We start from the raw sequence: 14,802 nt of genomic DNA on the forward strand, positions 1-14,802 counted from the left end.
TATCAATGAAGTAGTCAAGGAAACGTAATATTATTCCTAACAGAATTAATACACAGTTAATTATATACTTTCCAAATATTTCCCCTGTGAACAGATGATAAAAGCCAAAATCTGAAGAATCCCTTTAAAAAGTTACTTATGTTGGTTAGGCCTGAGAAGACTGTATGTATACATATGTAACCCACTTCTGGTGCAGAGTGCTGATGTCTTCCCTCAGTATAGCATTTCTTTTGGAGGGCCATTGCAGTGTTCCCCACATTTGGCGTACTCTGTTTTGTATGTGATATAATGCCATTATTACCCCTTTTCATCGAGGTCAAACAATATGTGACTTTAAGGATAGGATTCAAAAACATTTGGACTGGCCACATCCTTTTGTTTACAAAAAGTAGTTGCAGGAGTACAAGGACTGCCAGAGTATAGAGTTTAATCCTAAGGCCACACATAATTTTCTCATTGAAAGTTAGCTCTGAACCTGCTTCTCCAGTGTTTGAAAAACTACAATTGGTGAGAGAGAGTCCCCATGCTCACACTGTTTTCGAGGTTTTACATATTGTATTTGTTGCTTTGTAAACCACTTAGAGACTATCTTAAGCATTAAGTATATAATGGTACATAAACATATAAAATAAAATAAATTTGTTTGTTTGTTTACATGAAAATATGCTCACTTCCAGAAAACACGTCAGGGAACTGGGCCCAAATCCACTGCATTCCAATCTGCTTTATAGAGAGTGGGAATGTGCAGCTCTCCTCCACATTTTATGCACTTATTACAGCAAATACTTTTGTACCCAGGTTGCCTCGTAAAGGGTGAAGCAATGCTGTGTGAGCTTTTGAGCACAGGCTTCTCCTTTCTGAGTCCAGAACTCAATTCGGTGCACTTCATTGGCTCTTACTTTATTATCTCTAGTTCCTTTTTTAATCTATGTGATCTACATGTGGGACAGGTCTACAAGATATGAACTCAAATACTTGTTGGGCTTGTATGAGGAGAAAGAATGATGGTGGTCAGAAATCTAAAACATCCTGCATCTATTTTTTTCCTTTCTGGTAGGTTTTTGGTTGGAGAGGCGAACTTGAAGGTGGTGTCTATTGGGTAATTCCTTTCACCACAGGCTGTAGATTCAGAAAATCAAAAAAGCAAATTAGAAGAGAAGCCAAACTTGTACATGGAGATGGAGAATTCACAGCTACCAAAGAGTTCCGGTAAGGCAGGCCAGCTTTTGTGAAATTTAGGCTCTTCAAATTTTAACAAAAATATGTTGCTGAAAAAATTGTCTCCCAAAGAAATCAGTCTTCTGAAATGAACTGATGAGTGAGTCCAAGGGATGAAATGAAGGAAGCAGACAATCTGTTGAGCTGCTTTTTCTCTTCAACCTTTCAGAGCAGCCTTATCAGAAATATTTGAAATGATTGATTTGGATGGGAATGGCTTTCTCAGCCTAGAAGAGAACAACTTCTTTGAAATGAGAACTAGTGGAGAAAAGTGTGATGAAGAAGCTTGGGCCATATGCAAAGGTAACACTGAAATTATCTATATGCAAATTTAACCTCTCTATGCCCAAATGCAGCGTCATCTATCTGAATGCCTTTGGCAATATTATTCAGATAATCATATGATTAAATAGAAATGCTGATTACATAGATTCACAGTTCATTAGCATGAGGCTACATGGAAGGAACAATATAGTTCGCTAACTGTTAATGTAGTTTGGGTGTATTCACGGGCAACGTTATTTTTCTAATGAAAATATACCATAGAATTCAGCATCTTAAGCTCTGTGTGACATATATTGCTTTGTCATCTCCCCCCTCCCTTATTGCTTTGTGCTGTTGTTACGAGGTCTTTCTATTACTTCATAAATTCATTTTTTTCCTCTTTCTTCTTTTAGCGTGCATCTCTGTAATATCAAAGGCAGCTCCTTCAGTCCCCTGACTGTCATTTTCAGTCTCCCTGCTAGCTCTCCCATTTCCTTTTGCTTTATTTTGCTCTTGCCTGAGGTCAGACTGTAAGATGTCCCTAATAGGGGGTTATGTTGGAGAATAACAAAAAAGGGGGCAAACCCTCCACTGCTTTATCTCCTCATGGCTTCTACTCTTGCAGCTTCAGTAAGTCTCATGTCAGTTGTGGGGGGCATTCCAGATGGTCATTTTATTGCACAGTAAATGTACAGTTGTTATTCATTTGTTGCAGGGGATCTAAATGTCTTTGCCCTAAGGTAATGTTTCTTTTTCATTTCCCCAGCATTCAAGCAGCAATATTTTGTTAATGGGAAAATGTGATGTTTTCCTGCACATATTCTACAGTGCAGAACAGGAGTAGAAAAGCACAGGCCCAGGGACCAAATGTGGCCCTCAGACTCCTCAGACCTTGCTTCCTTCATAGATCACACCCCCTTACTGACTTTGTTTTGCACCCTCCTCAACAGTTGTTGTTTGGCTTGAATTGTGATGATGCCCCTTGCTTGTATGAATGGAGAGAGAGAGAGAGAGAGAGAGAGAGAGAGAGAGAGAATATAATCTTACTTTTGCATGGCTGGAATGTAGTCTCCTGTACAAAGGTAAGAGTCAAATCTGTTGTGCCACCACTCCAGACTCTGGAGAAATATGGTTTTGTGTCACAGGCACCAATTGATTAACGTCCATGACTTCACCAAAATACTTCCCAGCACATTTCCTGCATTATTTTGTAAAGCTTGTTTTATTTTAAATTATTTCTAGACTGGTATACAGGCAGCACTTTCCATGTTAAAATGAGAGTTCATATAACCTACCATCCTCCTCCATATGAATGTCCTGCTACTAGTGTCCACCATGTTTTGAAATCCAGCTGAAGCATCTTCCACTTTTAGAAAGAAAATGGGTGGAAAAATCATAGAATTGTAGAGTTTGAAGGGACCCTCTGCAATGCAGCTGTCCCATGTAGGAATCGAACCTGCAACCTTGGCATTAGCAGCCCTGTGCTCTAACCAAATGAGCTATACAGGTTCTATTACATAAAAAAGAATATTGAGATATTGGCACTCAAAGGGGGAAGGGAGGCAGAATAGATTTGTGTTTGCATGAAAGGGCCCATGTTATGCTGGCTGCTTGGTCATCATAATAATCATTCATTCATTCATGTCAACTGCATTTTAAAAAAAAGTTTTATAACGTGTTCACACCTTTGGAAAAATCTGGCTGCATAAATGTTCCTGTATATGTAGATATATTTCATTGCAAATAAAACTTCAGGAGGTTCACGTAACCGCATTGAAAACTATGTCTGTTCAGCATGTGTGCACAAATGCATGCTACCTCATTCTCCTTAATGTTGGGAAGTGCGTAATGAGTTCATGCATGGCAGGAATTGCATTTCCTGACATGGAAGAGAATTGAATTAGCCCTTACTCATCCAGAGTGCTGTATGTTCTCAGCTTTGAATTTTTAGATTGTAAATACATTTGATAAAACTATGACCGTGCATGCCTTCTGAGACTTTCATCTAAGCATTCAACTATTCCTAATCCACAAACATAGTTCAATTTATTGTCACTTCTTATTTGGCCTTCAGTATCACAAATTAGGAATTGTATGCTAAGAATAAATGATCTTGCACATGGATGATATGAAGGTAAATTCATTAATGCTTATGAGAAACTTCATTATTATTACAGCACCAGATAGAAACTGGAATTAATGAGGTGTACCAGTAGTCTTGCAACAGCTTAAACAGACATTTTAAAGGCTGCGGTGCTTTGTTAATTCCGGCTAAAATATTCAGCATTTGACAGATCCTGTTTCATATTACTCTGTAAAATCTTTAGAGCTTTTTATGTTTTCATTAAGGAGCACAAATTCAGACATCCTTTATATGATGGCTTCAGTCCAAAGGACCATGTGACTAATTCCATATGCCCAAGGGAAATTGAAATTGAGGGGACTTCCATGAAGATCTCAAAATCTGTTGCTCAAAGAAGGGAATTATAAAAATCTCACTGGACATGCCCAAGCCTTTGGGCAGACATAAAGTTCTCAGCTTTGGCTTTGCATTTTGTGCATTTGGTTTCTTATATATTTGAGAGTAGGGGACACAAGTCAGAGAACAAGGGAATGTATATCCCTTCCTCATTAATTCTTACATTTTCTGGAACAAACACAGCAACAATACTTAGAAGACATTAGTCGGCCCGTCAAAAGGAAGCAACAGCAAAAGCTGTGAATAGATTACTTGGCAATTAATCAGCTGGAGGGTTCAGATGAACCTCATAAATCTTGAGAACAAAGTTCAAGCAGTTTATAATAGCACCTGAACCCTTAGATTTATTCATTTGGTAATCTCTTTTAAATAATACATAGTAAAGAATTAGCATTGTAATGAAGATGAGAAATCCATTTTTAAATATTCTGTGCTTTAAGAACATTTTAATTTTGTATTTGCTTGATGACCTGGTTTTCTAGCAAGAATTCGCTAGAAGAATTTGCTGAATATTATTGGAACCATATTACTTTTCAAAAATCAAACTTATCTAAGATATGAGCTCACAGCATCCATAACATAAAAGCCTCTCTGTGATGAAAGTGAATGGTCATTTCATAGATATAACTAGTGGCATTCTTGTATCAATCCAATTCTCATACCAAGGATTACCACCTGGTTTCCCCTCCACAATTATACACTGCAGAAGACTGTAGACATTGTTTATATACAGTATTCATTTACTTTCCAATACCTTGTCTTCCACTGATTTAAAAGCCCAATATTGTGTTTATTCTTGTCGCTGAAGAAATTGAGGTTACCACTGATCTAGGTTGCTGATTCCAAAAATGGGGATTGGCCATTACTGTAGCCTCTTTCATGCATCACAGTATATAATAGTTAATAGTTTACCATGAATGTGCCCATCTTGGCCAATTTGCTCTTCCCTGCTTGCCCTGGGAAGAAGAAAGCCATAAGAGACTATACAACGAACCACAATTTGTAGCCAAGGTTTTTATTGATTTGCTGATAAAACTCCACCCACTGCCTCAAATAATTTCAAGAGAAACTCATTTTATTTGTCATTTCTTGCATGTTGAGTTTTCAGTGAAGCCAAATAAATAACTTTGTCATGTATACATTTCATAACAAATTTTCTGAAACACAAGGATGCAAAATCAAACCTTTATAATTACTGACATATATACCAGGGCTGGGAAATCTGGTATATATGACAGCTCCTGTCTTCCCTTATTATTTCCTTGACGGCTGGGGATGATATTAGGAGGGCCATAGGTTCTCCACCGCTGATGCAAACATTGCCATCAAAGTGCCGGTTCTTCACAGAGTTTCACAAATCAAAAGGACACAGGCCTGCCTAAAGGAGCTTACAGTAGGCGACAATGTGAAGAAAGGAAGGAAGAGAGGAGCAAGGGTGGCAAACAACAAAAGGAAAAGAGGGATCGGAAGGGCCAAGGGATGGAATCCAATGTTTGTTTTTCCTGAATACAGGCAATTTTGATCGTTTCCACTGTAGCCCGCGAAAATATTTGCCTTATGTTTTCTTACTAAATAGAGAATTTTGATATGAAGAACAATGAACTCACAAGACAGGGATTTATGGATCTGAATCTCATGGAAGCCAGTCAACAAGACAGGGATCTTAGCAGCCTCTGGATGACTTTGCAGTCAATGGGCTACAACAAAGCATTGGAACTGACTGAGGTATGATAAATGTTGGGCAAGGTGAGGGGGAAGTAGGCACAATGTGCAATTGTAATGTTTTTGCTGCATTAAGCTGATCTTAAGTTGAACCAGTTACAAAGTCGTAATGTAAGCATGTTCTTCAAGTTTTGCATGTTATCATAGAACCATAGAATTGTAGAGTTGGGAGGGACCCCAAGGGTCATCTAGTCCAACATCCTGCAATGAAGGAATCTCAGCTAAAGCATCCATGACAGGTGCCCCTCCAAACTCTGCTTTAAAAACCACCAATGAAGGAGAGTTCACCAACTTCCGAGGGGGTCCCTTCCACTGTGGAACAACTTTTGCTGTCAGAAAGTTCTTTCTGATGTTTACTCAGAATCTCCTTTCTTGTAACACTTGAAGCCATCGGTTCAGGTCCTACCCTCTGAAGCAGGAGAAAACAAGCTTGCTCCATCTTCCATGTGATAGCCCTTTGGATATTTGAAGATGGTTATCATATCTCATCTCAGCTTCCCTTTCCTAGGCTCCCTGAAACTCCCTCAGCTGGCCCTCAAAAGGCTTGATTTTCAAACGCTTAGTCACCCTCCTTTGCGCAAGTTCCAGCTTGTCAATCCTTCTTCAGTTGTGGCACCCAGAGCTGGACACCGTATTCCAGGTGTAATCTGACCAAGGCAGAATAGAGTTTACTATTATTTCCCTTGATCAAAACACTATGCTTCTGTTGATGCAATCTAGAATAGCATTAGCTTTCTTTGTTGCTGCATTACACTGTTGACTCATGTTAAGCTTGTGGTCTATTAAGACCCTTCGACCCATTTCACAAGTACTACTGGCAAGCCAAATGTCCCCCATCTTATATTTGTGCAGGTGGTTATTCCAGCCTAATTGTAGAACCTTACATTTGTCCCTATTGAAGACATTTTGAAAGTATCCAAAACTTTCTCCAGTCCAGCGGGTAAAAGGAACTAATGAGACTGACAATATGGAATGGAATCCAAAAACAGTGCAGCTGGCAATTGGTGGTGGTTGTATCTTGCTGCAGCAGTTCCTTTGGCCAAAGAGGCAAAGCAGCTTTTCAGATGAAGCAAAAATTGAAGCTCAGAATATTCTCTGGCATGCATATGCATATGCTACCTCTTCAGATATTGTCCATGGCCATGTAAGGATAAGGAGTTCCCAATTATAGCTTGGAAGTAAGATAAAGGTCCATTTCAGTCATGAGGGGAGCACAGCAGGCTGCTCCCTGCTCCATTGTTAACATTAACTGTAGTGGAGCATTATATAGCATTGTCACAATCATAGCTTATACTAACCAGGGAAGGAGCATTCAAGGCTTTTAAAACCAATTGTTGTGCCGATCTTGAAGTTTTAGGTCATCAAATAGAACAGGTCTAAGGTCATTTGCAGATTCCCCTACCCAAAAATTTAAATTTGGTTTCATTGAATAGATCAAAATATGATATCTACAATGATAGATATAACAACTGCCCCCCCTCTCTTTATAGGCATGCCCCTTTTCCATTCGCGTCTATGCAGAAAAATGCAAACCCAGGATTCAACCTGTTTGTCTGGAAGCAGGTGGTGAGCAACTTAAGACAGCCATTTGTATGAGTGTGGCTAATAAAGGAGACGCTAAGCCGATGGATGCCAGTGAAAATATAGTTATTTACACTTATAAAAGTGATACACGGATCACATCTGTTATTGGAAACAAGGTATTGTATGAAATATATATAACAGGAACAGCCCTTACATAAGCATTTCCTTACAAATTCTTTTTGTATTTTTACCATTGACTTATCACAGTCAGACCGGGACCAATCTAACCCTTCTAGTTCAGGGTCTTTGTTGTCAATGACTTGAGCTGGACTCTCACGTTGAAGCCTGACATGCAGTAAGCAGAAAATTCTGACCAAGCAAAGCCAGGAAATGAGGTGTGACTGGCTCAGTGGGACAGTGCTATGTTGCTGCCTTCCTGACTATGTCACTGCTGTTTACAGGATAAAGGTAGGGCAGGGCGATGGCAAGGTCAGAGCTGCATGGGCACTCCAGTGGAGCCAATTGGGTGTTCTTGCCTGTTTACTAATCAGCTCCAGTCAGCTGATGGGCCCAGAGAGGCATCAATTGGAAGTCCCTTTGCAGAACAGCTTGTTATTGAAACCACTTGTAAATTGATTTCATAGGTGATCTCTTCTCAAGTGGTTGCCTGACATCTTAATGTTGTCAGGTGATTGACCCCAGCTACATCTCAAAGTTGGGCAGGATGCAGGGTAAGTTCCCCACTTCTAGCCTAGATTGTCAGCAAACCTGTGATAGGCTTTCCCCTTTGATGATTGTTGTCAGCATGCTGTCAACCTGGACTTGGGTAGTGGGGAGCCTGCCTAATGACCAGTTCACCATATCCAGATTTATACTAGGTTTTCAGCAAAGAAAGGGAACCGGTTTGAATTTAAGGATCAAATGGATCATGTGAATCAGCCTAATGAACACTCTTCATTTCTCCTTCCTGATTTATGTGTATATATTCAGGAACTAGAAAAGTTAGTATATTGGGCATTTTCACTGTATATTTTGCAATTTATCTTTACTAGGTTTATTTCAACTCATTACAAGTTTTCATATATTCAGTATCCATATTAGTGAAACACTTTATTGCCGACAAATTCCATTCCAAATAAGCAATGAAATATTAAGAAATAAAAAAGGAAAATAGCAAACAGCTAGTCTTCAGTGTACTCTATACTTAATTATTTATCCAGGCTAATCAATATCACATTAGCTCAGTAACAGAGAAAAGCAAATAGACCAAACTTTCTGTAGTGTTCTTTACAAATGAACTTTAAGGACCTTGTGTGTACGATAAAATATGCTTACCATAATAAAATATTTCTAAGCACTTTGTTTACTAAAACATGCTATACCAAATGGCAATCCATTTAAACCTGAGTAGTCCAAATAACAAAGGTCCTCTTGTCTATATTTCCCTCTACAACAGCTTTAACCACTTAGTTGCCAACAATCTCACCTTAGGCTATAAATCTGGTCCATTTTTTATTTTAAATCTGTTGATGTGAAGAACATATGTAGAAAATGGAGTGGGAGATAACCATGTATGCTGTCCTCAGCTCCTTGGAGGGAAGGTGGGAAATAAATGTAACAAACAATAGTGATGATAATAATAATGCTTGTTGGTTAGTCAGGGCCATTATGACCACCATGCAGGTTGCCCTGCATGACATGGTTTAATGCCTGGGTATTTCTGTTTCAGCCACAGCACTACTGAGGAACCAAGCAACTTTTAATTTAAAGTTCAATTTTGCTTTCCTCAAGCTGTTGCAGTGAGTTTCTATCCCTTCAAAACACCTAAAAATACACAGATGCCCATTAATAAGCCCTGGAGCCTGAGAATTATTGACCTATAGACACAATAATGACATTCACAAACATTCATGATCTCCTTGGACAGTCAACTCCCAAACCAGCCTTTGGCAGTACTGAACTGCCGGTGATAGACCATGACACAACTGGAACAAACCACTGTCAAAACCACTATTTTATTTTTCTTACTGGGTTTTTAAAGGCTAGGGATAGGGACATAAAAAGCCATACACAATGTTTAAGAAGCGAAACAAAAATAAGTCAATCTGATATTGCTGGTTGAATTTAAAGATGGGCCCTGGGCTTCAAGGGGGTTGAAAATCACTGCCCTGTATAGCTTGAGTTAAAAGCAGAACTCCCATAGCTAATACTAGGTTTATGATCTTTTCAATGGACAGTATTTAGATAATTTCTTAATGGTCTTTCTTTTACTTGTAGTGTCATTAATATTAATCCCATGGATTAATACTGTTCTAAATGTGTTTATGCTAAAGTTGCTTTTCTCTTAACAGTCTGAAAGCAAAACAGTAATTCACCTCAACAATGAGCAAAGTAGAAACTGTGTCAGTAATAGAGGACTCAACACTTTTGCCATTGAAGTAGCATCCAACTCCATGATGGTAATTGCATCTATTTATTTAAGATATGTATATTCTGCCTTTTCACCTGTCAGGGTCCAAAGGGCAGCTTACAACAGCCTGAAAAATGTAATAAAACAATACCACAAACAAACCAGGGACAAAACCGATGCTGTTTAAAGCTGTGCAGTAATACACTGTAAACAAAACGTTATACACAACCATTTATGTCCTGTTCTTTAAAAACATTTTCTTGCAGACTTGAACACGTGAAAAGAAGAAAAGTCAATTTTTAGGAAAATCTAGACAACATGATAGACTTTGAAAATACGTTTTGTGTCCATGGCTGAGTATTGGCATCCATCATAGCCAAATATGTACAGTATTTATTTCATGCTGTTGATAGATTTGTTTTCCTATTCTACAAGTTTGCACAATGCTTTCAAGTACAGGATAAACTTCATTTCACGACATCTTAGATCCAAAGTTATACACATGGATCTCACAATAACAGTTTTCAGTGTTTTCCCCAGTGAACAGCTCTCCAAAGTAAACCCCCAAACTGTTCTCTAAATGTGGATGTTTTGGTACAAGAACAGCTGATGGAGAAACTGCCTCTAGTGTCCATGCCTGTGCCTTTTTCTGTTCTGTTCCCCTATTACATATGACCCAGCTGTTACTAGTTCCCAGGTATAGTACTGAGTTTTTGGTGAATGCTTGATAAGTATTTTCCCTGTTTTTGCCTTGAGGGTTCCCTTTTTGAAATTTTGTTAGCACAAGTTGCCAGACTTGTCATTTTTCAGACTTTCGCTCCCTTCACGGAGTCACTAGAGTTCAGTCACTTTGTGGGAACGAATGCATATTACCCATAGTGCACATCCACTTAAATACATGCATATGAGCATTGAGGCAGCATGCAGTGCACAGCCCGCCATTTCACAGATTGCAGCTGCAGAGGTATATTTTGAATGGCTTGTCACATATTGTAGAACAGTTATGTTTTTCATGCATTTTATTATCCAAAAATCTAGGCTTTTCACAATAGTAGATCAGGGTTTTCACAATGTGTAATAATGGAGGTAAGGATGCTTGGCCAGTAATCTTCAGTGGGTGGAATCCACTTGGTCCTCCTTGTGCTTTTGCTCTAGTTGAAAGTGTCACTAATGGAGGGATGGGGGTGATTTTTGCTGATTTCCTTCTCCCCCCAGCAGTTCCCAATGCTTCCTCAAAAATATGGTAATTATGTAGAATTCTAGAGGTAAACCTCTAGCGTATTTACAAAAGTCAAAACATAGATGCAATTCTATAACTAGTTACAGGGGAAGTGTGGGATAAACATTCAAATCAAGAAAAATAAATGGGGCGTGTGTGTTAATATATGCTAGGTAACTATCAACACTTTCCATAGTCCTTGCACAATATAAATCATTTTTCTCTTGAAATTGTTATTTCCTTTTTCTGCTTTTTGTATGCAGGTCTGTCAGCATGTGATGCCACAGAATGAGCAAGAAGAATGGATATACAGTTGTGTTTATTCTATCTTGCCTTAAGCTATCATAGGTAGGAAATGGCATTCTCTTGGTCCTTGTAGAAAAGATTCAATCTTGCACTACACGTTGATACATGGATGGCTTAATTTATCTCATCATTTTTAAAACCAAGAATCTGTTCCTCATTTTGGATTATTGTGGTTATATTTTCAAGAATCTATCACAAATCTTCAGCCTTTGCCTTTCTGTACAGTTTCATACATAAGCAGGGGACTTAACAGAGGGGCCTGATCCAAAAAACACGTTCTAATATTCCTAGACATTTCTGTGCATAAAGACAAACATCAGAGTGCAATATGAAGATGATGCCTCACATCAAAGTTTCTTCGCTCCACTTTCAAAACTGCAGCTTTCTGTGATTGTGAAGCTGGCTATGGCCTTTTATCTGGGATTTGGGTCTGAAATGGTCAATCATGCATTCATAATCTTAAACCTGTACTATTGCTGCATGTTTGTGTACAACTGGTCATGAAGACTCTGCAAAAACTGCCCCTGTTCAATTATGAGCAGGTCCACCTCATTCTCAGCCTTGTGAATAATACAATCAGTGCATTGTTTGTAGCATCCATTGTCTGTGCTATCCTTCCTGCAGGTGATGGACTTGACCTACAGAGTCCTTGATAGCTAAAATCCATGATATTTTAAATATTAACCCATCATATCACAATGTCTAAGATATGGCAAGCATGTGAGGAGTACATAGAATGAATTTACAGAGCAATATTTGCAATGGCTCATCCACAAAAATTAACTTAAATTTCTGAAGAGTAGCCAAAACCTGAGTTTGCCATCTTTTGGGAGCAATGTGAAAATATTTTATTTGTTCTGGCTTTGGGTGGTGAGAATTAATACAACAATAAGCAATATTTAGCATGACTGTTTTTATGACAGTCTTAATATGTGGAATACACACACACACACACACACACACACGCACACACACACACATATGAAGTTGCATTTTCCAAGCTCTAATCCTTGCTCTAAATTGGATTGGGAGGTGGAGTGTTAAGACCAAGTAAAGAAACTGAGTTTAACCCATTTGGGGTATGAGAATTGTAAACTGGCATAAGCTTGCTCACCTGAGCTGTAATAAACCAGGCTGTGTGCACTTTTATCAGTTCTTCCCCTCCATTCTAAAGAGTACCTCCATTCAGGGTGGGACCAGACTGTTGGTGCTTAAACTAAAGAAGTAGCAAAGTGGCTTTTGAACTGATTGGGGAAAGCCAACAGGAGCTGAGAAGTATTGGCTCAGGATAAAACATCCCTAAGAGATGTGGGTGAAAATGTTTGATTGTCAAAATGTGAGAGGATGATACCAAATGCCATAAGGTGAAAGGCATGTGCCAGAGGCATTTGGAAAAAGAGAGCTGGCATAGGTGTTTATATGCTCATGCTAGAGATTGGATAGAATAAAGATGGGTGGACTGGAGTGCTTGGTTTTAAAGGAGAGCAAGGAATACAGAGAGCACAATGGAAATGTGGCAGGCATGGTATGAGATGCGAACACTATACAGTGGATAGGGAAGGGCACACTGGAGGTGGTGTTGCTCTGTACCTCAGTGATTTTGAGTCAAGCAAACTAGAAATCCCCATAGGGCAGACTCCTTCATGGAATTCCTGAGGGTGGCAATACTGGGCCCAAGAGTAATATAGGAATGCAGGAATGCAAACTTTGCCACACACACACACACACACACAGGAAAAAAGTATCAGGCAGACAATCCAAGATGCAAATTAATAATTCAAGGAGCACATCATTAAAGCATTAAGATCAACAATAAATAATTTTACAAATTACCTAAAAAGACAACAAAATGATCTGGACTCCATGGCAGGTTTTGAATAAACATTCACAAATTTATTAGTTGAACACATGATAGATAAGGCAAGGATATGTACAATTTTATAACATGCAGAGAGCAATATGTGCAAAGAAATCAGAGGGGAGCTGATGGAAGTCCTTGGTGGGGGGGGAGTGGGAGGGATGGGGAGGAAAAAGGGGGCAAATAATGTAATTGACTATTTGGACTGATAATTTGTTATGTTGAAATTGTTTAATAAAAATATATTTTTTTAAAAAAGATCAACAATAAATAATATTGAACACATTAAAGGAGGAAAGCAGCTAGAGAGGCGGTTCAACTGTTGGATGACAAAGGAGTCAAAGACATGCTAAAGGAGGAAAAGGAGATTGCATAGATACAAAGAATTCAATCTTGAATGCAAACGATGTAAGAGATCCCTGTGCTTTAGCTAACTTTCTAAGGAATGGAATCTTGGGAACTGAAATAAACTGTGGTGACAAGAGATGAAATTCTAGACTTTATTGATGAAATAAAAACTGCCAAATCAGCTGATCCATAGGGCATCCATCCATGAGAGAAATTAATGGGAAAACTGGTGGAAAGCATTGTTATAGCTAGGATTGCCAAGCATATGGAAGAATAAGTCTTGCTGAAGGAGAAACAGCATGGGTTCTGCAAGGGGTAAGTCTTGTCTAACTAACCTTTTAGAGATCTTTGAGATGATAACACACTGAACATATCCAGTAGATATTGTATGGGGTGTGTGTGTACTATCCCACCCTTCATTCAAAGATCCCAGGATGGTTCACAACAGAAAATGAGAATACAAAATATATAATAAAACTAAAACAAACCAATAACCTCCTAATAACCAACAGGAAGTTTACACATTGCTACCCCTATCGCTAGCAAGTCATTTTGCCAGGGGTGAGGAATTTCCAGCTGCAGATCTAATTAGGCTCCTCAGCCCCAATTTAGCCCATAAGACTATTTCTGCCAAGCTGCATCCACTTGACATCAGATGCAGGGGAAATAATAATGGTGTGTGTGTACTGCGTCATGTGTTCTATTATGCAGGGCAGGGCTTACCTACCCGCCCCATATGTTATTCAAGTTGGCACCCCTGCTGCCAACACTTTCAGCTCCCACTGCTCTGCTGTTTGCTTGCTCAGATACTGATTCAAGCAAGGGCTGTCAGCTTACACCACAATCCAATTTTAAGTTTATATTGAGCTTATCTGGTGCACAGAGGGCATTTCAAAGAGGATTCAAAGACCATGTCCACCCTGTGGATACAGGGTCTTTTCTTCTTCGCCATATTGTCCATCGACTGATGGAAGAAAACAGTGCGACCGAGATAATGGCCATATTAATTTTATATTGAGCTTATCTGGTGCACAGAGGGCATTTCAGTTGATGCAGTGGCCCTGAACAAACTGGACAGGACAATGTTCTGGAATTTAAAATTAGGCCACAACTTTATTGATTCCCGGTGTAGGTTGGATTTGGCTTAGGCATTGGAGGGCTGGTGGAGGGAAGGAACATGATAGAGTCAAGACTAGGATTAATGGGTCCTCCCCAAGACACAGGTCTACACGGTTGACCCTCCCAAGCCACTGAAGACTCCTCTAAGGGGTACCCTCTTATTGCACTGTTCTGTGGTGGCGTTGATGCACCACTGCACCCCCCGCCTGATGTTAAACTTAAAGAATTTCATGCAATGGCTTCTCCTCCAAAGTTGTGACCATTGCTATGGGGAAGACAAATCCAATATTAAGTTTATACTGAGCTTATCTGGTGCATCAATGTCCATTAAAGAC

At 39.2% G+C, this 14,802-nt stretch overlaps 1 protein-coding gene and 1 long non-coding RNA gene across 11 annotated transcripts in view; one reads left to right on the top strand and one right to left on the bottom strand.

Annotated features, from left to right (window-relative positions):
• The window catches only part of EFCAB7 (EF-hand calcium binding domain 7), a 58,554-nt gene that overhangs the window by 20,354 nt on the left and 23,398 nt on the right, over nucleotides 1–14,802 (top strand). For 4 of the 10 annotated variants that reach the window (XR_014157786.1, XR_014157787.1, XR_014157790.1 and 1 more), the window contains 7 exons: nucleotides 1,058–1,209; nucleotides 1,388–1,521; nucleotides 5,538–5,686; nucleotides 7,174–7,383; nucleotides 9,559–9,666; nucleotides 11,100–11,184; nucleotides 13,292–13,663. Coding sequence is in view for 2 of the 10 variants with exons in the window: in XM_081867185.1 (XP_081723311.1) it covers nucleotides 1,058–1,209; nucleotides 1,388–1,521; nucleotides 5,538–5,686; nucleotides 7,174–7,383; nucleotides 9,559–9,666; nucleotides 11,100–11,174 (828 nt within the window). In the remaining 8 variants the exon portion in view is untranslated. Of the gene's footprint in view, nucleotides 1–1,057; nucleotides 1,210–1,387; nucleotides 1,522–5,537; nucleotides 5,687–7,173; nucleotides 7,384–9,558; nucleotides 9,667–11,099; nucleotides 11,736–13,259; nucleotides 14,607–14,802 lie in introns of those variants that run through there. The other 6 variants (XR_014157789.1, XR_014157791.1, XR_014157785.1 and 3 more) reach the window with 5 other exon arrangements.
• LOC309344677 overlaps nucleotides 1–14,802 on the bottom strand; it is a 44,679-nt gene that overhangs the window by 9,772 nt on the left and 20,105 nt on the right. The window lies entirely within an intron of this gene.

The sequence above is a fragment of the Podarcis erhardii genome (genome assembly GCF_964252035.2).
Source record: "Podarcis erhardii genome assembly, chromosome: 6".
NCBI lineage: Eukaryota > Metazoa > Chordata > Lepidosauria > Squamata > Lacertidae > Podarcis > Podarcis erhardii.